We start from the raw sequence: 25,709 nt of genomic DNA on the forward strand, positions 1-25,709 counted from the left end.
GACAAGGCAATTCTCTTGAATGCCACCTTCAGGTATGGCATGGAAAGGGGGGCGTTTGCATTTCTTTCACCATAGTAAAAACTGCATTTATGGTCTGGAAAGGTCACTTTTCACAGATGGATAAAAGGGCAGGGGCTCAAGCCTCCTTCTTTGATGTCTATGTGTGCACGTGCCTGGTGTTTAGCGAATAGCGGCCACTGCAGTGGAGCTGTTCGGAGGAGAGGCATCATCATTCTCCGCCGGAGGTAATGCACAGTGTCATGGGTTGACCTGTGCCCTGCCCATGACTACCGCTACTACCGGGAGTGTTGTGCCGCCGCGGTGCCCCTGACCCCGGACGCTAGCCCGTACCGGCGTCAGTGCTAACGTCTGGCATTGCGTGCCGCACCCTGACCCAGTCGCCATAGCCGCTATACCCGCTATGCCTTGTGCGGCGGGGGGAGCGTGGGCAATGGGAAACTACGTGTGTGTGTGTGTGTGTCTGCACCGCCCCCAATGATGCACCTTTAACCCATTTAGGCCTAGAATTATTGAATGCTTTAACCAGTGAAAAATAGCAGATATACAAGCCGGTGCCGCGCTGCGAGCTTGTAGATCTGCTATTTTTTTTTTAAGTCGTAAAAATGTGTGCAAATCTTTGAATATATGTATTTTCAAAGCGAACGTTTGTAACTCAAATTTTGCTTCTGGGTGGTCCCTGGAACTAAATATTTTGAATGTGGGTCCGTGGCCAAATAAATATCATTTTGGGTGTCCTTCACATGAAAAGGTTTGAGCACCACTGACATAGTAATCTAGTCTCTCAAGAACAGACCAACTGAGGTCCATTTAAGTGAAAAGGACCTTTTCTTTGACGATGGCCGGCCAGATTGCTGACATATATAGAAACATAGGTTTTTCAAAAATAAATCTTAGAAGGATTCACAAGACACTTATAGAATCGGGTCAAAATTCAAATCTTCACGATTTTTCAAAAATAGCAGATCTACAAGCTCGCAGCGCGGCACTCGGTGCCGCGCTGTGAGCTTGTATATCTGCTATTTTTCAATAGTTAAAGCGTAAAATAATGATACACAATATAGCGTACGCGTTCTGAATTGGTTAAAATAATCGCCCGTGTCAGAGCGCTGTCTAGGGAGGGGGCGTCCCCGGCGTGGCCTCCTTATTGCAAGTGGCAGGATCAGAGGCTATGTATCAAAATGGAAGTGATGCAACGTGACAACTGTCAGGGTGGATTGGAGAGCATTTATCTGCGCACAAAGAAGAAGAAGAAGAAGAAAAAAAAGAGAGAAACGGAAAGCCGTGAACTGGAAAATAAAAGGCCAAGATGGTCCGTTCCATTTTTGCCGGAGGGGAAGGAATGTAGATTTTGTGTGAGCCCGCGTGCGTCATGGTGGGCGGGGGATGGGGTAGAGGGGAGGGGAGAGGAGGGAGAGCCGGATTTGGTTCTTCACAAATCTTACTGTAATGCTCATAGACCACGTGACCCCCCACGCCCATACACACAAGTACACGCGCGAGCGCACACTAGGGATGGGACGATATGAAAAATTCATGTCACGATTATTGTGACAAAAGAAACCGCGATTCGCGATATTATCGCGATATTATCAAAATCCATTATCCCGGGGGCGGAACATTTTGCCAAAAAATAGCAGATCTTCAAGCTCACAACGCGTCGCAACGTGTTGTGAGCTTGTAGATCGGCTATTTTTTTGGCAAAGATATTTGATAGAGTGAAAAAAAAATAAGACTGTATCAAGTACGTATATTACCTTTTACCAATTAGGGTTTAAATGGTACCAGATATGCAGCTCGGCAAATAATAGGGGAATTCATCCCAGTGCATGACGGAGGACAATATCACGATAAATTAAACCTCCACGATACGATTATCGTGAGTGTTTTTTTATCATGATAAACGATAATATCGCGTATCGTCCCATCCCTTGCGCACACACACACACACACACACACACACACACACACACACACACACACACACACACGCACACACACCAGCATAAAGCGTCACGTGCTCCTCTGCCACCCCCCATAGAGACAGTCACCTTTCGCCTCGCCGCCACAGCCCTTCATACACGTTGCGGGGGCCATAACTCTGCAGTACCCCCCCCCCCCCCCTTTCTGGTCCAGCGGTGTGATGGGAGCGTGACAGGCAGCCTATGGATTAATGTATGCGGTTGACCTATATCAATTTGATATGAGCTGCAGTGTGACGATCACGGCGTGAACAGACCTCGTGTGGCACATCTCTTAACCCTCGAATACCGGGAACGCGTTAGATTTGAACCACTTTAACCGTTATTTAATGCTTTAGCTGTTGAAAAATAGCAGATATCCAAGCTCACAGCGCGGCACCGAGTGCCGCGCTGCGAGCTTGCAGATCAGCTATTTAAAAAAAAAGAAAAATCGTGAAAATGTGTGCAAGTCTTTGAATGTCTTTGACCCCGATCTTTGACCGGACTTCTAAATCCTTCCTCTAAATCAGTGGTTCTCAAACCTTTTCATGTCAAGGACCCACCAAAATTACATTTATTTGGCCGCGGACCCCAAAATATGTTGTTCCAGGGACCCCCCAGAAGCAGAGATTTGAGTTACAAAAGTTTGCTTTGAAAAATAAATATTGAAAAATGTGCACACATTTACACGATTTAAAAAAAATAGCAGATCCACAAGCTCGCAGTGAGCTTGTATATCTGCTATTTTTCAATAGTTAAAGCATTCAATAATTCTAGACCTAAATGGGTTAAAATACGATACTGTAGCCGTCCCATGGCCCCGCTGATAGATTGCTCACTGGGAAATCACCACCAGCTGAATGGAATAATATTTATTGCGCTACCCAGCATATCACGAATTGGCCACTATATATCAGATTCTTCTGTAATATTGGTTTACGGCGCGGGGCTACAAAAGAAGCCCCCTTAACAAGTTGGCGAGCCATGTTCCATCTCCACGTGGCTTTTTTTAGGCTTGTGTTTTCCATCTATAAAATGAGATAAGCTGAAAGGGTCCTTCTTCAACTGATCCCTGTACTAGTGGTTCCCAAACTGGGGGTCGGGATTTTCGCTCCATTTGGCTCCTTTAGTAACCTCTCCGCAGGGCTGGATTAACACCTCAGAGGGCCCCTGGGCACTGAAGCACCAAGGGGCCCCCGTGTGCGCGCAAAATGTTTTGTAGGCATAATTAGGCATGTAGGTCCAAAATAACATCTGCAGCAGCAGTTGGCTCAGCGCGGCCCGGCAGAGTTTTAATCAGTTGACTTGACTTTCATGACATATTGTACATTGTACTTAACACACAATCAGCACTTTTCAGCAGTATTCTCACAGCATTTGTTTCAGGGGGTGGTGGACATCATGTATTTCATTCTGATAAAAGATTTGAAAAAAAAAAAAAAAAAATTTGGAGGGCCCTTGATGCCCAGGGGCCCCTGGGCACGTGCCCAAAGTCTCCGCTCCGAGATGAGGTTCCTCTGCATCAGCTGCCCAAATGAGATTTCTCTGGCGAATGTTCGCCACGATTACACGATTCTTACCTTTACCAAACATCGTATGCAAAAAGTAAAGCTCAAAAAATGCAATATTCTCACGGCCCACAGGTTGAGAATCACTGCTCTATACCAGTGGTTCTCAAAGTGGATTTCAGGGACTCTCTAGGTTCTTTTATTGGGGTCTAAATTGACCCTTACAAGTCTGTAACTTTGACAGTGTACAAATGTAACCAAATTCATTTGGTTCCATTTGGTTCCATTTGTACACTGTCAAAGTTAAGGGGAGACCTACAAATGTATAAGTTTGAGAATCACTGCTCACCAAGTCCCAGATAGCAGCGTTAACCTCTGGTGTTGCTGTTTGTTCCAGAAGACAGGAAGCTGTTTGTGGGGATGCTGAACAAACAACAGACGGAGGAGGACGTCTACCGCCTCTTTGAGCCCTACGGAGTCATCGAGGAGTGCACAGTCCTAAGAGGTCCTGATGGAAACAGCAAAGGTAGGAACCATATTGTCCGATGCAGAAAACTACTTAGCAGCTGAGACCACTGTACAATGCAAAATAATAATGTTATTGCATTCAAACAGCTACAAACAATAGGCATTCACAGCAGCCATTTGGCCTTCATTGGTGTTACAATGATGGTAATTAGGGCCCGAGCACACACAGTGTGAGGACCCTATTGTATTTGCAAAGATTATTATTCTTCTTCCGCCGAATGAATCGTGTTTTTGAGCCGCAAAACGTACTCCAAAAGTTGCGCAACTTTGCACACACATCACAAGTGGCGAAAAATTTAGTATTTAAAAAAATAAATAAAGGGGGCGTGGCCTAATGGCTCAATAGCGCCCCCTACAAAACTTCGAGCCTCAAGCCCCACCATACGGTTTCACCTACACGTACGAAAATCGCTACACACCTGTATCATGTCCGGACTCACAAAAAAGTCTCTTGGCGCCACTTCCAAAACCAAACAGGAAGTCAGCCATTTTGACTAATTAGTGGCGTTTTGGTGCATTTTTGGCCGTTTTCACGTGTCGCACTTTAACAAACTCCTCCTAGGGGGTTAATCGGATCAACTTCAAGTTCGCGCGGCATACTCAAGACACCTTAACGATGAAAAGTTGTGCGAATCGTGAGTTTTCGTAAAACGGCGTGCCCGTGGCGAAGCGTCAAACTTCCTTCACCAAACAGGAAGTGCCCCCTCTTCTGATTGGTCCATACTTGATTGTTCCTTTTTTTGTCTGTTACTCATCAACCGTTTATCGTACAGAGTTGTGGCTAGTATCATATGACTTGACTAAGAGTCCTTCACCTTAATTGGTTTAACTAAGCCCCGCCCCCTCTTCTGATTGGCCGAAACTTGAAACCGCCAAACAGGAAGTGCCTCTATAACTCATGAACCGTTTGTCGTACAGACTCGCGGCTGGTGTCATAATTTTTTTTTTCTCAAAATTTTTTTTTCTCAAAAAAAATTTTTTTTATCAAATTTTTTTTTTTCTCAAAAAAATTTTTTTGGTCAAATTTTTTTTTTCTCAAATTTTTTTTTTTCTCAAAATTTTTTTTTCTCAAAAAATTTTTTTTCTCAAAATTTATTTTTTCTCAAAAAATTTTTTTTTTTCTCAAAATTTTATTTTTCTCAAATTTTTTTTTTATCAAAACATTTTTTTTCTCCTTGTGACGTGGGTAGAGCTGCGAGGGCCCGGTCATCGCTGCTTGCAGCTTTAATTAAGGTTATGTTCCATTCTGGCCAAACACAGTTGATATTGTGCATGTTGGCTCACTAGAAAGACTCAGTGGGTCTCAAATTGGGGTCCAGGGACCCCTCGTGGTTCCTTGAGGGGGTTCCAAATGGCCCGTTACAGCCGGGTGTGTGCTGTAACTCTGAAAGTGTAACAAGTGGAACCAAATGGACCCGTAAGGTCCTGCTTCCATCCAGGTTCTGCAACAGAGGAATCTGGGAGATTGTCCTCAGTTTCTTGTTGCAAGAAACATTTAGAGACGTGGCTTCATTCAGACCCATTCAGAAAGAGAGAATAATGACACACTTTGCTCTCACCGTGACTACATGGTTCAGCTATCACAAACACCAATTAGGATTCAATGTTGGAACTACACAGCAATGTTTGGAACTACTGGTTGGAACTACACAGTAGTGGTTGGAACTACTGGTTGCCCCATGGCAAGCATTACTTCCACATTCTTCTTGTTCTTGTTATCTCTCAGCACACTGAAACTAATTCCAAATCAACCGAAAGAGGGTTTTGGCAGGCAGAAAATGATTGAATATTGAATACCATATGAATATGCTTATAGTTTACAGTTGAATTCTATGGGAGTGTCGTAACTCTCTCGATAGCTCTGCATGTGCATTCCTGATGTCTGTGTGTGTCAGTAATATTCCTAATATTCATTGGTGGAAAGTAACTAAGTACATTTACTTAAGTCCTGTACTTAAGTACAATTTGGAGGTATTTGTACTTTAGTATTAGTATAGTACTTTAGTATACTTGAGTATTTCCAATTTCCAATACTTTCACGTCTACTCCATTACATCTTGGATCCAAATATTGTATTTCTTACTACATTACATTTATTTGAAAACTTTAGTTCCTAGTTACTTTGTTGATTATTATTACAAAACATACATTAACCACTTCAGCCCTATATACATTTCGGTGCGCCGCATTGTGAGCTTGTAGATCTGCTATTTTCAAATATTTGTATACATTTGAAAACCTGTGAAATGGGACATTCTGCACAATGAGAACTTTCTACGTTTGTTACTTTAAAGCTATACTGTGTAAGATGCTCAACTAGTGGTCAGTAGCCCTATAGCAAACCGCGGTCGCGTTCACGTCTTTCGCCCGTTCTTCGTACCTTCACACCCCCGCGTCTGCCTCCACAACGCCGAGAGCTATCTTTAGAGGGGTCCCTGGTTCCTGTGCGTTCAGGCATTCCGGAGAAACGGACTACTTCACCCTGCCTGGTAGGCGAGATTACCTTTTGAGTAAAGAGACACACGGGCGACTACAAATATGGCGACCCCACTTCAAGATGCGCTGTGATTGGCCGGTAGTGTACCATGTGTGCATGATCGGCGATGTGATTGGGCAACGTATACACAACGTATACAGATGATGCAGATTACGTCATTTTGGCGCGAAATCCGGTCCACGGCCAGGATCATAGAAAACATATAAAGAGAAGGCTTCAGAAGCTGAAAATAACGGAGTGGGTGTTCTAAAACTTTAGCGATTTAACAGTTAGGACAATTTTAAGATTTGTTTTATAAAAAAAGTTACATGGTACAACTTTAAGTACATCTTGACTGGACTTTTTCTTGTAACGGAGTACTTCTGCATTGCATAATTGATACTTTTACTTAACCCATTTAGAACGGGTACACATTTTGTGTATCATTATTTTATGCTTTAACTATTGAAAAATAGCAGATATACAAGCTCACAGCGCGGCACCGAGTGCCGCGCTGCGAGCTTGTAGATCTGCTATTTTTGAAAAATCGTGAAAATTTGAATCTTGACCCGATTCTATAAGTGTCTTTTGAATCCTTCTAAGATTTTTTGAAAAACCTATGTTTCTATGTCCGTAATCTGGCCAGCCATCGTCAAAGAAAAGGTCATTTTCACTTAACTGGAGCTCAGTTAGTCTGTTCTTGAGAGACTACTATGGCAGTGGTTCTCAAACCTTTTCATGTGAAGGACCCCCAAAATGATATGTATTTGGCCACGGACCCCCATCTCAAAATATTTAGTTCCAGGGACCACCCAGAAGCAAAATTTGAGATGCAAACATTCGCTTTGAAAATACATATAGTCCAAGATTTGCACACATTTTCACGACTTTTTCAAAAATAGCAGATCTACAAGCTCGCAGTGCTCGGTGCCGCGCTGTGAGCTTGTATATCTGCTATTTTTCACTGGTTAAAGCATTCAATAGTTCTAGACCTGAAACGTGAGTATCTTTTCCACCACTGAACAAAGGTCAGTGTCCTTATGGTGGATTGTCCCCTTTCATTAGCTCCACCTTTCTAGTCTGTCAGCAGCAGCTGTAGCGGTTCCACTGCTGCGTGTCAAACTTGCCAACCCATCAATTGCTCTGCCGATAAACATTAACGCTTAGTGCCCTCAAACCAAAGGCCAGAAACTTCAAATAGCAAGATAGACTATTTACAGCTGCGTGCACTACATAAATACTAATGAGGCTACTTTGTGGATATAATTACAAAGTCAAAGATGTTGTCAAGAGCATGTTCTAGTATTGTGCAGTATGTTAATAAATGCCATTGGGCATCATCATGCATTCTTCTTCCAATTATTTCACAAGTGCAAAGATATTTTTCTTTGTGAATTCATGGCGACTTCTGGCCTTACAATAAAATCTGCCGTGTTCATTTAATGGAACTCCCAGTGTACAAATTGGTCCATTTGAATTACATTTGCACACTATTATGGCCAATTCATGATACTCCACTTTTAGAGACAAATTTATTTCGGTTCGGCTCTGTCCAAACTATACAATAAGACGTCATTCAGAAGTGTGTGTGTGTGTGTGTGGGGGGGGGGGGGGGGGGGGGGGGTACCGTCATTGATTCGGCTGTTCGGTGCCACCGAGATTTTGTGACTCCTCGAACCGAACCGAAATAAACTTGGCTCTAAAGTTGGAGTATGAATCGGCCCTTAGAGTGAAATGAACTCGAGAGGATTGTATAAAGTAACATTTGTGTCATTTTCTTTTTGCCACAGACATACAAATTGAGTGGACAACAACCTAATTTTTATTACCAGATAATAAAATAAGTAGCCCTGAATGACCATAGCAGGTCTGTAACTCTGAGAGTGTGGTTCCATTTGTAGTTAAGGGGGTCCTTGCAAAATAAAACATGTGATAACCACTAGTAGCCTATAGTGGACTCCTAATGTGCCATAGTGTTGTAGTAAATCATATTCTGAAGAAAACTTTGAGAATTGACATTCAGTAATAAGATAATAATTTATTAATTAAACAGTTTACTGTCAGAACCGGCACAGCTTGTCCATATGTGTGTAACGCCTGACACTGTGGTTCCCCTGACACATCACTGTGACATCACAGGTGACATCACAGTGATGTCAGATATTCAGAGCAGGGATCTCCATATATGGGCATAAACAGGTGACAGGGGAAACAGGGGATTGAATGCACACCTGTAATGTTGCCGAAACAAATTCCTATGTGTTTTACACAATGGTAAATAAAGGAATCTGAATCTGAATCTGAAAACATCACAGTGGTGTGGCTGGTTCAGAAAGGGATCTCCATGTATGGGCATAAAAGGGATTGTATGTTGTGATGTCATGGGAACCACACTATGCCCATATACTGTTTGGAGATCCCTGATGTCATCAATAAGCCCATATCTAACAGAAAATTCATATCCATATATGGGGAACTGGTCCGATATACATCACTGGCCAGACGGCCAAGGCATAGCGCAACCTCGCCCAAAGGGAAAAAAAATGCCTGAAAAAAAGAACATCTAAAATGAGTCACGGACAAGGCCAAGCCTTTGCCAAAGACTGTCTGTCCGTGTACGGACATGTTGATGACCCCTGCTCTGAGTGCTCTCAGTATTCAAAGTGGTCCATTTGGTTCCATGTGCACGCTCTCAGAGTTAAAGGTGATACCATGAAATTTCACTTTTCCTATTTTAAAACCTTTTTTTGGGGTCCCACTAGCACCTTCTATCCTCACAAAGTCCCATTTCTGACCGTTGTGTCTTTTTTGAGAAGGCGAAGGTTAAAAGTATCCCATGGGTTCTCAAAACAGGCTATCCAGATTTGCTGCCGATTGTGACGTCATCTGCCGATTGTGACGTCATCACAAAAAAAAAAAAAAACTTTTTTCAAAGATTTTTTTTTTTTTCAAAAGGATTTTGGGGGGGGTGGCACAGTTCAGGCCAAAGGTGGTACTGCAGCTGAAATGCTCTGAGAGCCATTCAAAAATGAGAGAGGCTCTCTATTCAGGAGTGGTAATTCAGCCTCAAACCTTTTGAAAAACGTTTTTGGGACATAAACAATATGACATAAATACTTTTTAAATGCATGGTGTATCACCTTTAAAAGAACAGGGATTGTTCTGTAACAGGGACACTGCAGTGCCCATGGTCTGCAGGGCCTTTCTTTTTTTTTTAGACAGCCAAAAAACTTTGAGACATCAATTCCCCCTGACAAGCAGCAAAGAGCAAAGGGAGCAGTGGTTTTCTCACATCTCTCAAACCTATTCACCAGCGCAGGGCTTATTGTGGAATTATATCTGTGGGGGCTTGAAGTTGGAGCGCTCTGACTCGGCAGTGCTTTTTGGAGGAAGAGGGGGAAAGATGGACGTCAAAACAATTCCGGCGCGCCCCGCTGAGAGAATGGGTGCAGCCGCTAAAAGGCGGTTGAACAGAATCTCTCTCTGCTGCTGCAGCTCCAGCCGCGCGAGTGTGTGTGCCAGGCACGTGCACACATAGACATCAAAGGGGGCTTGAGCCCCTGCCCATTTACCCGCCTGTAAAAAGTGCCCTCTCCAGACCATGAATGCAGTTTTTACTATAGGGAAAGAAATGCAAATGCCCCCTTTCCATGCCATACCTGAAGGCAGCATTCAAGAGAATTGCCTTGTCCAAACTCTCCTGAACTTGAACACAGCATCATATGTTGAAAGAATTGCCCTCTCTGTGTAGAAATCAAGCATCGAAAGCTCACAACTGAGCTTGGAGGTCTGCTATTTCCGATATTTTCACCAAAAGGCACTTTTAGAAATGTCAGCCTCTGCCTCTTCAACATTCTCTTCACGTCCCTGGTGTGTGCTCTACTAGGTCTGATTTATACTTAGTTGCGTGGTGGTGTCGTGCGCAGGAAATAGGCGATCTACAAGCTCAGAACGCTGCGGATTCTGTGCTTGGAGATCGGCTTTATTTTTTTACATGCAACACTACTGTGAGTATAACTAAGGCTTAAAGTTCACCCTCAAAATGAGTTTTCTTCTATCGACTACTCACCCCATCCATCCTTCCATCTTCAACCGCTTATCCGGAATTGGGTCGCAGGGGTAACAGTTCCAACTGAGACCTCCAGATTTCCTTATCCCGAGCAACTTCCTCCACTCCCTCAGGGAGTATACCGAGGTGTTCCCAAGCCAGTTTGGAGAAGATCCCTCCATCTGGTCTTTGGCCTGACATGGGGTCTCCTCCCAGTGGGACGCGCATCGAGGACCTTCCTAGGAAGGAGATCGGGGGGCATCCGTACAGATGCCCGAACCACCTAAGCTGATTCCTTTCCAAGTGTAGGAGCAGCGGTTCTACTCCAAGTCTCTCTCGGGTGACTGAACTTCTCACCCTATCTCTAAGGGAGATACCGGCCACCTGTCTGAGGAAACCCATTTCGGCCGCTTGCACCCGCGACCTTACTTTCGGTCATGACCCACCCTAATAATAATAATAATAATAGTTACCTACTCCTCCCGCGAGGGAAATTCAGATATCGCAGCCCAACCCAGCTGCTTTTTAGAAGTGACCACCTATGGTCACTTCATGACCATAGGTGAGAGTAGGAACGAAGATTGCTCGGTAGACAGAGAGCTTTGCCTTCCGGCTCAACTACTTTCGGGCGGCACCAAAGTTGTTCTGGAAGACCATACTCACCCCATGGAAACTCGAATTCATGGATATGTTTTTGTTTTTGTTGCATTCCTAAGCCAATAATGTGATGATAATAATGACCCTCATGTATCTGGTAGGAGACACAAAAACAAAAAAAATACTCAAGTCTCCATGGAGATAGTAATCGTTCATTTTTGGGGTGAACTACTCCTTTAAGTTTAACTCTCTGAACCACTCCAAACATTGGACTCCAAATGACACATCCTGTCCATTAGGATTCTCTAATGCAGTTCTCAAACCTTTTATTTCGCTTATTCGGTTATTATGCTATGAATGAATCATAGCTCATCTTTTGAAGATTGGTACAAAGAAATGGAGTGAAAGGGTTTCAATTAGTGCCTCCTGTGCAATCTGGTTAAGACGTATAGATCAGCAGGTTCACACAAAGTATGTTAATGTTTTATATAACACACTTCAAATAAATTCCTCCATTTCCACTTACGTGTCTCCATGCACCGTAGGGTTACCCCCATTTGCTCGCATTGCCATAGACCAGTGGTTCTCAATCTTTTCATATTTTAACTGGGGACCCCCCCACCCTGACGAGCACTAAGAGTAGAGGCATTACATTTTGTATCACTATTGTGAAAATAGCAGTTGCGAGGCGTTGTGAGCATGTAGATTGGCTATTTTCACAATTGTTGCCTCTTAATATTTGCCAATTTGGCCAATGTTTAATTGTCATTTAAATGTCATTTTAGAGCTATTAAAAAGTCCTTAAATACCCTCAACACACTTAAACGTTATGTTGGGTTGTTTACTTTTGAGTGAGAAAACAATGTTTCACATTAAGCTAATCATCTGGGGACCCCCCCCCCCACACAAAAAAATAATTTGGGGACCCCTCCTGGGGTTCCCGACCCTCAGGTTGAGGCTGTGACCAGTGTTGTTTTTGACAGCAAATTTTGATTTAGTTTTAGTCTTTTGAATAAAATGACATTTAGTTTTAGTCATAATTTAGTCACCTGAAAAGTATTAGTTTTAGTCTAATTTCAGTCGATGAAATATACGATTTTTAGCGACTAAATCTACAGTTGATTTAGTCAACTGAAATGTATTTTGGCAGGCCTTGATGGCACCGTAATGACTGATTTTACACTTGGTTGTGTGCTGAAAATAGCAGATCTACAAGCTTGTAGATCTGCTATTTTCAGCACACAACACCCGAAGAGCAACCAAACATAAAATGACTCTCTTCTCCACTATAGTCCCTCCCCAACGTTTTAGTCTAGTTTTTATTTTGTTGACGAAATTGTCAATATATTCAGTCTTAGTTTTAGTCATCACAGTTTAGTTTTAATTTTGTTTTTATTTAGTTTTTGTCAGTGAAAAAAACATAATCGACAAACATTTTTCGTCATAGTTTTAGTCGACGAAATCAACACTGGCTGTGACACACTGTGAGCTCTATCGCCGAGGGTTCCGCTTATAAATATTATAACATGACATAATCATGATCAATGCCTGACTAATACGAATAAGAATATATATAAATGACGTTCGTTGGTTGGTTGGTTGGTTGAATCAAACACTGTTCAGCATCATTTAAAGCGATCCTATAGCTTGCGGGCTCTGATGATACAGTATTAAACTTTGACTCTGGACCTCGTGTGAAATTAAGAAATACATTTATTGCCCAAATATGTGTGTTATAATTGCCACGCGGGTCTTAAAACCGAGGGGTAGTCACCTCTTTAACATATTTATAAATTTAGCAAGGTTGGCTAAGATTTAATATGCACAGACATGGCATGTGGCACTGAAATAGCATGCTTTTTCTGCTTCATCAGTGGAATCTCTGTTGCCTGCAGCCTCTGCCTGCCTGCCTGCCTGTCTGCCTGCCTACTGTCTGCAGTAGGGCAGCCTGCTGTGCAGAGGGAGTCTCTCGGTGCTTCCCTACAATGTTTTGACGTGCTTCCCTTTGTGGTTTATTGTTTTATACTTTGGCTATTGAAAAATAGCAGATATACAAGCTCACAGCGCGGCACCGAGTGCCGCGCTGCGAGCTCGTAGATCTGCTATTTTTGAAAAGTCGTGAAAATGTGTGCAAATCTTTGAATATGTGTGTTTTTTAAAGCGAACATTTGTAACTAAATTTTTTTGCTTCTGGGGGGTCCCTGGAACTAAATATTTTGAGATGGGGGTCTGTGCCTCCGCGGCCAAATACATGTAAATTTGGAGATCCTTGACATGAAACAGTTTGAGAACCACTGACATAGAAACATGCGTTTTTTTTTTTTTTAAACCTAGAGAAGAAAATAGAATCGGGTCAAAGACTTGCACAGATTTTCACGATTTTTCAAAAATAGTAGATCTATAAGCTCGCAGCGCGGCACTCGGTGCCGCGCTGCGAGCTTGTATATCTGCTATTTTTTTTATAGTTAAAACATAAAATAATGGCTAAAGAAATAATGCGTAATAAAGCGTTTCCGGTTTTGATGGCTTAATAAAGGTACCATTTCTGTCGCCTTTTTTTTCCTTTTTTTGTCGTGCACTGACGATATCTTTTCAACGTGTGTGTTGCTGTCTCTTGTCTCTTCCAGGCTGCGCCTTTGTAAAGTTCTCCACACACACCGAAGCCCAGTCTGCAATCAGTGGCCTCCATGGCAGCCAGACCATGCCAGTGAGTACACCTCCCATGCTCGTATGTACACACGCACACACACACACACACACACACACACACACACACACACACACACACACACACACACACACACACACACACACACACACACACACACACACACACACACACAACACACACACACACACACACACACACACACACACACACACACACACATACGCACACCATAAATACCGTAGACGCACACCACAAATAGCATACACAAAAAGTACACCCAGAGTTGGAAATGAACGGAGGCTTGTGGTAAAACATAGACCATTATTATGCTCTAAAAAAATCTGTTAATTGGCCAAAGAAAATGTACCAACTGGTTCTTAATTCTCAAACACAAAGCAGTTTGATTGCATGGGTTTCACTTTGAGGTAGCCAACTGTACATACGTATGACATAGAGGCTGATTTGTAAGTCCGGTCCACTCTGAGGTACACATGACATGGTGCTGATAATGTCATTTCAGTCCACGCTTCTGTAAAAAGTGCCCTCTCTAGACCAGGGGTTCCCAAACTTTTTTGTCTCAGTGCACCCCATGAATATGTTTTGAATACGAGGCACCCCTACATTATAATTTTCACTTCCAGCACCTTATATTTATAGCATATCGTCGTTGTTGGATGGAAACCTTGCATGTCCAAAACCGTTTTGTATTTATCATCTATAAAATGTACTAAACTAGTGAAAACAGCTGCGAGGCGTTGTGTGCTTGTAGATCGGCTGTTTTCTCTAGTTTTGTGCGACAGTCTTGTATGATGAAGCAGGGCAAAAGACGTACACATTTGAAACTTGGAGATACAAGGTTTCTGCCCGACAGTGACGATATTTTAGTGATTATGTTGAGATAACAGCCATTTTGGTTAGAACTGACTGAAAATAACTTTGTACTTCAAGTTTAAATGATACTAAATAATATTTTTTCAAGCGTCCAAATAAATTCCAAATATTATCAAATTATCTCGCGGCACCCCTGGACTGCCGTCACGGCACCCCAGGGAGCCCCGGTACCCACTTTGAAAACCCCTGCTCTAGACCATGAATGCTGTTTTTGCTATGGTGAAAGAAATGGAAAAAAAAAAAAAAAAACTGAGACCACCACAAAAAATAGAAAAGGTACCAAAATCACTGCATTAAGTAGTCATATGAGAGTTGATAATGCCAAAGCAGCCTTGAACATTGTGTGTATGTGCGTGCCGTGCGTTCTAAGCGCCCCTCCGCCCACATCCTCTTCCTCTAGATGTCAAGTTGTTCTAAAGAGTAGAGAACTGAATTTAGTCAAGTTGTTCTCAAGTTACCTTAAGTTGTAAAGATGTTTAATAACCACAAAAAGAAGCCCTGGAGAAGTTCATTTCTAACCCTGACACACGCACACACACACACACACACACACACACGCGCGCGCGCACGCACGCACGCACGCGCACGTGCGCACACACACACGCCGCTACTCAACAAGTTGTGTGGAAACCTCTCATGATGAAGAGCCCTCAACTCTCAGTCGTGAACCCTGCCACTCACACAAAGCACTGATGTCCTCATAAATATCACAGCACAGAAACCAAAACACATTCGACCCAACCAAACCCGTGTCTTTTTTAATTAACACACAGTTTTTTCTTATTCAAATGTCATCTCCACAACACAACACAATGTTCCCAATCACGATTGAATGTTTTCGGGGGTAAAGTGTATACCGCAAGCGAAGCTTAATGAATGCGGTACACACTTTAGCCCCCAACTCAAGGGTATGATGATTTCCTTTGCCGGGCAGTGGCGTCAGTTCAGCAAAAAATAAGGTATGGCAACATGACTGGTGTCTTGCACGCGCGCGAGGGCGCGCGTGCGAGACACCAGCCATGTTGCCATACCTTAGCAACAGGCAGGATGAAAAGTAAATTGTATTATTTCCCCCTGTAGCCAAGGTATGGCAGCTGCCATAGCTTGCCATTACCCAATTGACGCCTCTGTTGCCGGGTTGCATAAGACTAATGCGGCGAATTCACCGCTCTATTGAATTTGCTGAGCCAAAAATGGCAGGTGTGTAAATGTGTGCTATTTTGCATGTGTCTCATGTTTTTTAGGCCGGGTCCCTGGCCTGTGTGTACTCGAGGGTATATTGAAACAAAAGCTACTTTACTCTGCACTCCAAGCCTGAATAGAGTTGTTCTGTGCTGCAGCCCGTATCACATGGGCCTGCATTATACAACGGCTTGAAGCACCCTCTGCTTTTTATCCGCTCTTTTGTTTGGGGAACTCTCGCCTCTGAGAAAAAAGCAGGGGACCCTGAACTCTCTTCCATCGCTCTCTCTCTCTCACACACACACACGCACGCACGCACGCACGCACGCACGCACACACACACACACACACACACACACAGGGGCGTCACAAAGGGAGGGGGGGGGGACTGAGTTACTAGGGCCCAAGGTGGAGGGGCCTTGATTATTGTGTTCTCTAGCTATTGAAAAATAGCAGATATACAAGCTCACAGCGCGGCACCGAGTGCCGCGCTGCGAGCTTGTAGATCTGCTATTTTTGAAAAGTCGTGAAAATGTGTGCAAATCTTTGAATGTATGTATTTTTCAAGCGAACATTTCTAACTCAAATTTTGTTTCTGGGGTCGTCCCTGGAACAACATATTTTGAGATGAGGGGTCCGTGGCTAAATACATATCATTTTGGGGTCCTGCACGTGAAAAAGTTTGAGCACCACTGACATAGAAACATATAGGTTTTTCAAAAAAACCTTAGAATGATTTGAAGTATTCAAAGACTTTCAAAGCACACATTTTCAAGATTTTTCAAAAATAGCAGATACACAAGCTCGCAGCGCGGCACTCGGTGCCGCGCTGTGCGCTTGTATATCTGCTATTCTTCAACAGTTAAAGTACCCAGGGCGCAGAATTTGGTGCGACACCCCTGCACACACACACACACACACACACACACACACAGACACACGCACACACACAGGTGCTGCGTATCACTGTATGATTTCATTATTTATGGTCGCCGGTGTGTGTGGCTCAAGAGAGAGACAGAGAGAGAATGGGGGGGTTGGGGGGGGCGTAGTAGTAAAAGCTGCCAGTGGCATTTTGGTGCAACCTTGGGGTCAATCTAAGTGCAAATGACTGCAGGGTCTGTAGGAGGAGGATATGGGCTGTATGGAATGGATGTCCGTGCTCAATAGATACTGCCTTCCATCAACCACACTCACGTTCCCTAGCTGCCATCCCACACACACACACACTGTGGTGTAAAGTAACTAAGTACATATACTTAAGTGATTTTGAGGTATCATCACAAATGGTAACCGGTAGAGTCGCCTTTGGACTTTCTTTGTATTCTTGTATTTGTTTTAAGGTTTAGAAACAAATGACTTTAGGATTATGCATTGTCGGGTGGAAACCTTGTATGTCCAAAACCGTTCGTTTTGCATTTATCATTTTAAAAATGATTTAAACTAGTGAAAACAGCCGATCTACAAGCACACAACGCCTCGCGGTGCGAGGCGTTGTGTGCTTGTAGATCTGCTGTTTTCACTACTATTGTGCGACGGCTTTGTATGATGAAGCAGTGCTTTACTTTGCGAAAGAACATACAAATTTGAAACTTGGAGATACGAGGTTTCTACCCGACAGTGACGATATCTTTCTGGGATTAGGAATAGGGTTAGGTCTTGGCACCGTTTTACTGAGGTTAAGGTTAGGAATAAGGTTAGGTTCAACCGTTTAGGCATAGTTTACAGACGTATAGTGTATAAGGATATTAAGGATCTCAATGGAAAATAACAAATAAGCCTTGCCTTACCCGAGTTTCTTTTTAGTTGACATTGTATCAGTGAACTGTACTGTCATGAAACTGTACCTTCTCCTATCCAAAACGTCTAATAAACACCTCAATCAATCAATCAAAAGGCATAAACCAGGCCAGTTTCTTTCCGGGCGACTCTTCTGGTATTCTCACAAATGCTTCATCAACACCAATTAGGATTCAATGTTGGAACTACACAGTAATGTTTGGAACTAGACAAATATTGTTCCTTCGAAACAATTGTGGGCTCGCTTCAAGACAGAAAACAATGGCTATAAAATCACAAAATGTCAAGATCGCAGGCAGTGCTCACTTTGACGTTACTGACGTCAAAGATTGGTCCATTTTGTTCCAAAAAATTGTTATGCAAAAGTTGACCCGCTGGTGGCGCTATAACAGGCCAATGTGAGAAGGGTGGTATCTGTTCCTTGACCTATTGGGAATGTGCTTGCAAGATTTCACGCACATTGCAGGCTGTGTTCATGATTTGAGGTGTTTTTGGCTTTGGCCACTTTATCGCTGCTTGCAGCTATATTTATTATTATAATATTTTTGTGTGTGTGTGTGTGTGTGCACTTCATAGGCATATTAGATAAAGGTCCTTAGATAGTGTGTAGAATGTTTCATGCAAATTGCTAAAGAAATCCTAACAGGTTTAAGCGTTTCACAAACTGCTCAAAATGATATAGCGCCCCCGTTTGGCCAATTGGGGTAAGATTGGTTTTAGTGATATTTGGACTAACACTCTACATCTTTGCCAAATGCCATGAACATGTTACTTTGCATGTATGATTTAGAGGCAGAAGAATAATTTGCATAAAACTGCAATATTCATTGAATTTATTAAAAAAGCATGTTTCAATTTTAAAGAAATCCGATCTGACAGATCTTTAGAGATTGGTCCAAAGTTCACGTAAAAAAAGTTTTGTGCACGTGGAGCGAAAATTCCATTTTGAGCAGTTTTACAAACTGCTCAAAATGGCGGAAAATTTAAGGGCGGAGCTTACTTAACAACGACACAGATGTCTTCCGCTTGAGTCAAAGCACGCGTGTAACAAGTTGCATGTCTTCAAACAAAACGAGTCATGACTTATGCCCGTTTGAAGTTTGAATTTTCAAACGCTTCGTATAGCGCCCCCCTTTGGCCGATTGGAATAAAATTGGTTTCGGTGATACTTTGACTAACCCTCCACATCTTTGCCAAATGCCATGAACGTGTAACTTTGCATGTATGATTTAGAGGCCGAAGAATAATTTCCATAAAACCGCAATATTGATTGAATTATTAAAAAATTATATTTCACTTTAAAAGAAATCCGCCGAGATAAATCTGACCGTATTGGTCCAAAGTTCATGTGAAAAAAGTTTTGTGCGCGTAACGAAAAAAACCCAGGAGGAGATAGATTTTTACTGTTTTTCATATTATTCCGAATTGTGGGAGACCTAAAGGTCAGAGGTCAAAAGTTAGAGGGTAAAAGTTGTTCGGCATGAGGAGACGCATACATGTATACAGGTTTCATGGCTGTACTTAAAACACAGCATGAGCTATCCCTGTTCAAAGTTCGCACTTTCGAAGGCTTCCTACAGCGCCACCATTTGGCCGATTGCTGTATAAAATAATAGCACACTTCGCCACTGTAAGCTGAACACATTGATGTTTTTATTTTCATTTTCTCACTAAGTATGTAGGAGTAGAAAGGAACCGAAGTTCCCGTCTACAGTATGCATGATATGACTGATAGATAAACTAGAAAAATATTGTTCCTTCGAAACAATTGTGGGCTCGCTTCAAGCCGGAAAACAATGGCTATAAAAGCACAAAATGTCAAGATCGCAGGCAGTGCTCTCTTTGACGTTACTGACGTCAAAGATTGGTCCATTTTGTTCCAAAAATGTGTTGTGCAAAAGTTGACCCGCTGGTGGCGCTATAACAGGCCAATGTGAGAAGGTTGGTATCTGTTCCTTGACCTATTGGGAATGTGCTTGCAAGATTTCACGCACATCCCAGGCTGTGTTCATGATTTGAGGTGTTTTTGGCTTTGGACACTTTATCGCTGCTTGCAGCTATATTTATTATTATTATTTTATATTTTTTTTGTGTGCACTTCATAGGCATAGATAAAGGTCCTTAGATTGCGTGTAGAATGTTTCATGCAAATTGCAAAAAAAATCCTAGAATAAAAACGGGTTTAAGCGTTTTACAAACTGCTCAAAATTATATAGCGCCCCCCTTTGGCCATTTGGGGTAAGATTGGTTTCAGTGATATTTGAACTAACCCTGTGCACTATTTTGTCATGAAAATGTGACTTTGCATGTATGTTTTAGAGGCAGAAGAATAATTTGCATAAAAATGCAATATTGTTTGAATTATTTAAAAAAGCATGTTTCAATGTTAAAGAAATCCGATCTGACAGATCTTTAGATATCGGTCCAAAGTTCACGTAAAAAAAGTTTTGTGCACGTGACGCGAAAATTCCAGAATAAAAGCGGGTTTACGCGTTTTACAAACTGCTCAAAATGGCGGAAAATTGAAGGGCGGAGCTTACTTAACAACGACACAGATGTCTTCCGCTTGAGTCAAAGCACACGTGTAACAAGTTGCATGTCTTCAAACAAAACGAGTCATGACTTATGCCCGTTTGAAGTTTGAATTTTCAGACGCTTCGTATAGCGCCCCCCTTTGGCCGATTGGAATAAAATTGGTTTCAGTGATACTTTGACTAACCCTCCACATCTTTGCCAAATGCCATGAACGTGTAACTTTGCATGTATGATTTAGAGGCCGAAGAATAATTTGCATGAAACCGCAATATTGATTGAATTATTAAAAAATTATATTTCACTTTAAAAGAAATCCGCCGAGATTAGTTTGACCGTATTGGTCCAAAGTTCATGTGAAAAAAGTTTCATGCGCGTATCGCGAAAATCCCAGGAGGAGATAGATTTTTACTGTTTTTCATATAATTCCGAATTGTGGGAGACCTAAAGGTCAGAGGTCAAAAGTTAGAGGGTAAAAGTTGTTCGGCATGAGGAGACGCATAAGTGTATACAGGTTTCATGGCTGTATGTATAACACAGCATGAGCTATACCTGTTCAAAGATCGCACTTTCGAAGGCTTCCTACAGCGCCACCATTTGGCCGATTGCTATAAAAAATAATAGCACACTTCGCCACTGTAAACTGAACACATTGATGTTTTTATTTTCATTTTCTCACTAAGTATGTAGGAGTAGAAAGGAACCGAAGTTCCCGTCTACTGTATGACTGATAGATAAATAAATAACTAGAAAAATATTGTTCCTTCGAAACAATAGTGGGCTCGCTTCAAGCCAGAAAACAATGGCTATAAAAGTACAAAATGTCAAGATCGCAGGCAGTGCTCTCTTTGACGTTACTGACGTCAAAGATTGGTCCATTTTGTTCCAAAAATGTGTTGTGCAAAAGTTGACGCTATAACAGGCCAATGTAAGAAGGGTGGTATCTGTTCCTTGACCTATTGGGAATGTGCTTGCAAGATTTCAAGCACATTGCAGGCTGTGTTCATGATTTGAGGTGTTTTTGGCTTTGGCCACTTTATCGCTGCTTGCAGCTATATTCATTATTATTATTATTTTTGTGTGTGTGCACTTCATAGGCATATTAGATAAAGGTCCTTAGATTGTGTGTAGAATGTTTCATGCAAATTGCAAAAAAAAATCCTAACGGGTTTAAGCGTTTCACAAACTGCTCAAAATGATATAGCGCCCCCCTTTGGCCAATTGGGGTAAGATTGGTTTTAGTGATATTTGGACTAACACTCTACATCTTTGCCAAATGCCATGAACATGTTACTTTGCATGTATGATTTAGAGGCAGAAGAATAATTTGCATAAAACTGCAATATTCATTGAATTTATTTAAAAAAGCATGTTTCGATTTTAAAGAAATCCGATCTGACAGATCTTTAGATATCGGTCCAAAGTTCACGTAAAAAAAGTTTTGTGCACGTGGAGCGAAAATTCCAGAATAAAGGCGGGTTTACGCGTTTTACAAACTGCTCAAAATGGCGGAAAATTGAAGGGCGGAGCTTACTTAACAACGACACAGATGTCTTCCGCTTGAGTCAAAGCACGCGTGTAACAAGTTGCATGTCTTCAAACAAAACGAGTCATGACTTATGCCCGTTTGAAGTTTGGATTTTCAAACGCTTCGTATAGCGCCCCCCTTTGGCCGATTGGAATAAAATTGGTTTCAGTGATACTTTGACTAACCCTCCACATCTTTGCCAAATGCCATGAACGTGTAACTTTGCATGTATGATTTAGAGGCCGAAGAATAATTTGCATAAAACCGCAATATTTATTGAATTATTAAAAAATTATATTTCACTTTAAAAGAAATCCGCCGAGATTAGTTTGACCGTATTGGTCCAAAGTTCATGTGAAAAAAGTTTCGTGCACTTGACGTGAAAATCCCAGGAGGAGATAGATTTTTACTGTTTTTCATATAATTCCGAATTGTGGGAGACCTAAAGGTCAGAGGTCAAAAGTTAGAGGGTAAAAGTTGTTCGGCATGAGGAGACGCATAAGTGTATACAGGTTTCATGGCTGTACCTCAAACACAGCATGAGCTCTACCTGTTCAAAGTTCGCACTTTCGAAGGCTTCCTACAGCGCCACCATTTGGCCGATTGCTATAATAAATAATAGCACACTTCGCCACTGTAAGCTGAACACATTGATGTTTTTATTTTCATTTTCTCACTAAGTATGTAGGAGTAGAAAGGAACCGAAGTTTTTTGATACTTGATATGACTGCCTGCCTGATAGATAAATAATGACAATATCTAAAGTGTGCTCGCCTTATAGGCGAGCCCACAATAACTAGAAAAATATTGTTCCTTCGAAACAATTGTGGGCTCGCTTCAAGCCAGAAAACAATGGCTATAAAAGTACAAAATGTCAATATCGCAGGCAGTGCTCTCTTTGACGTTACTGACGTCAAAGATTGGTCCATTTTGTTCCAAAAATGTGTTGTGCAAAAGTTGACCCGCTGGTGGCGCTATAACAGGCCAATGTAAGAAGGGTGGTATCTGTTCCTTGACCTATTGGGAATGTGCTTGCAAGATTTCACGCACATTGCAGGCTGTGTTCATGATTTGAGGTGTTTTTGGCTTTGGCCACTTTATCGCTGCTTGCAGCTATATTCATTATTATTATTTTTTTGTGTGTGTGCACTTCATAGGCATATTAGATAAAGGTCCTTAGATTGTGTGTAGAATGTTTCATGCAAATTGCAAAAAAAAAATCCTAACGGGTTTAAGCGTTTCACAAACTGCTCAAAATGATATAGCGCCCCCCTTTGGCCAATTGGGGTAAGATTGGTTTTAGTGATATTTGGACTAACACTCTACATCTTTGCCAAATGCCATGAACATGTTACTTTGCATGTATGATTTAGAGGCAGAAGAATAATTTGCATAAAACTGCAATATTCATTGAATTTATTTAATAAAGCATGTTTAAATTTTAAAGAAATCCGATCTGACAGATCTTTAGATATCGGTCCAAAGTTCACGTAAAAAAAGTTTTGTGCACGTGGAGCGAAAATTCCAGAATAAAAGCGGGTTTACGCGTTTTACAAACTGCTCAAAATGGCGGAAAATCGAAGGGCAGAGCTTACTTAACAACGACACAGATGTCTTCCGCTTGAGTCAAAGCACGCGTGTAACAAGTTGCATGTCTTCAAACGAAACGAGTCATGACTTATGCCCGTTTGAAGTTTGAATTTTCAAACGCTTCGTATAGCGCCCCCCTTTGGCCAATTGGAATAAAATTGGTTTCAGTGATACTTTGACTAACCCTCCACATCTTTGCCAAATGCCATGAACGTGTAACTTTGCATGTATGATTTAGAGGCCGAAGAATAATTTGCATAAAACCGCAATATTGATTGATTTATTAAAAAAATTATATTTCACTTTAAAAGAAATCCGCCGAGACTAGTTTGACCGTATTGGTCCAAAGTTCATGTGAAAAAAGTTTTGTGCACTTGACGCGAAAATCCCAGGAGGAGATAGATTTTTACTGTTTTTCATATAATTCCGAATTGTGGGAGACCTAAAGGTCAGAGGTCAAAAGTTAGAGGGTAAAAGTTGTTCGGCATGAGGAGACGCATAAGTGTATACAGGTTTCATGGCTGTATGTATAACACAGCATGAGCTATACCTGTTCAAAGATCGCACTTTCGAAGGCTTCCTACAGCGCCACCATTTGGCAGATTGCTATAGAAAATAATAGCACACTTCGCCACTGTAAACTGAACACATTGATGTTTTTATTTTCATTTTCTCACTAAGTATGTAGGAGTAGAAAGGAACCGAAGTTTTTTGATACTTGCACTGACTGCCTGCCTAGTAAATAATGACAATATCTAAAGTGTGCTCGCCTTATAGGCGAGCCCACAATGACAACATCTAAAGTGTGCTCGCCTTTATAGGCGAGCCCACAACTACTGGTTGGAACTACACACAGTAGTGGTTGGAACTACTGGTTGGAACTACACACAGTAGTGGTTGGAACTACTGGTTGCCCCATGGCAAGCATTACTTCCACATTCTTCTTGTTCTTGTTATCTCTCAGCACACTGAAACTAATTCCAAATCAACCAAAAGATGGTTTTGGCAGTAAATGATTGAATGTTGAATACCATATGAACATGCTTAGTTTACGGTTGAATTCTATGGGAGTGTCGTAACTCTCTCGATAACTCTGCATGTGCATTCCTGATGTCAGTAATATTCCTAATATTCAGTGGTGGAAAGTAACTAAGTACATTTACTTAAGTACTGTACTTAAGTGCAATTTTGAGGTATTTGTTTCCAATACGTTTACTTCTACTCCACTACATCCCGGATCCAAATATTGTACTTTTACTCCACAACATTAATTTGAAAACTTTAGCCCTATTTTATACCTCGACTATTTTCAAACATTTTGTACTTTTTACTTTTGGTACTTTAAGTACATTTTAATGCTAACACTTTCATAGTCTTACTCAAGTACATTTTGAATTCCGGAACTTTCACTTGTAACAGAGTATTTCTACATCGCAGTATTGATACTTTTACCAAAGTAAAACACGTGAGTACTTTTTCCATCACTGCCCACACACACACACACATTACCCCCCCCCCACCTACACACACGCGCGCGCACACACACACACACACACACACACACACACACACACACACACACACGCACACGCACACGTACACGCACACGCACACCCACACCCACACCCACAGACACACCCCTATCTCTCTCTCTCTCTCTCTCTCTCTCTCTCTCTCTCTCTCTCTCTCTCTCTCTCTCTCTCCTCACTCGTCTCTCCTTTGGCAGCCTCTCGGGATGTTAGGCAATAGACTTGTTTACTCCACCTTTCACCACATCGGCTGCTGAATTATTCATCTGACTATAAGCAGGGGGCTGATAGGGAGGAAGGGAGGCAGAAAGAGAGAGAGAGAAAGAGAGAGAGAGACAGTGAGAGACAGGGGTGTCGCACCAAATTCTGGGCCCTGGGTACAAGGATTCACTCACATTTTGTGCTTTAACTATTGAAAAATAGCAGATCTACAAGCTCACAGCACGGCACCGAGTGTTTGTGCAAGTCTAATGTTTCAAATCTTGCTAAGGTTTTTTGAAAAACCGTTTCTATGTCAGCAGTGCTCAAACTTTTTCATGTGAAGGACCCCCAAAATGATATGTATTTGGTCACGGACGCCCATCTCAAAATATTCAGTTCCAGGGACCCCACCCAGAAGCAAAATTTGAGTTACAAAGTTCGCTTAAAAAAAAGTACATTTATTCAAAGATTTGCACACAATTTTCACGACTTTTCAAAAATAGCAGATCTACAAGCGCGCAGCGCGGCACTCGGTGCCGCGCTGTGAGCTTGTATATCTGCTATTTTTCAATAGCTAAAGTACAAAATAATTCCAGGCCCCTCCACCTTGGGCCCTGGTAACTCAGTCCCACTTCCCCCCCCCCTTGTG

At 42.0% G+C, this 25,709-nt stretch overlaps 1 protein-coding gene across 1 annotated transcript in view; it reads left to right on the forward strand.

Moving 5' to 3' along the window:
* celf5a (cugbp, Elav-like family member 5a) overlaps nt 1-25,709 on the forward strand; it is a gene marked incomplete at its 3' end in the record, with an annotated part of 549,786 nt that overhangs the window by 419,539 nt on the left and 104,538 nt on the right. The window contains exons 4-5 of the mRNA XM_080733698.1: nt 3,885-4,013; nt 13,764-13,843. Of these exons, the coding sequence (XP_080589824.1) occupies nt 3,885-4,013; nt 13,764-13,843 (209 nt within the window). The remainder of the gene's footprint in view (nt 1-3,884; nt 4,014-13,763; nt 13,844-25,709) is intronic.

The sequence above is a fragment of the Nannobrachium achirus genome, assembly GCF_963921795.1.
Source record: "Nannobrachium achirus genome assembly, chromosome: 1".
NCBI classification, from domain to species: domain Eukaryota; kingdom Metazoa; phylum Chordata; class Actinopteri; order Myctophiformes; family Myctophidae; genus Nannobrachium; species Nannobrachium achirus.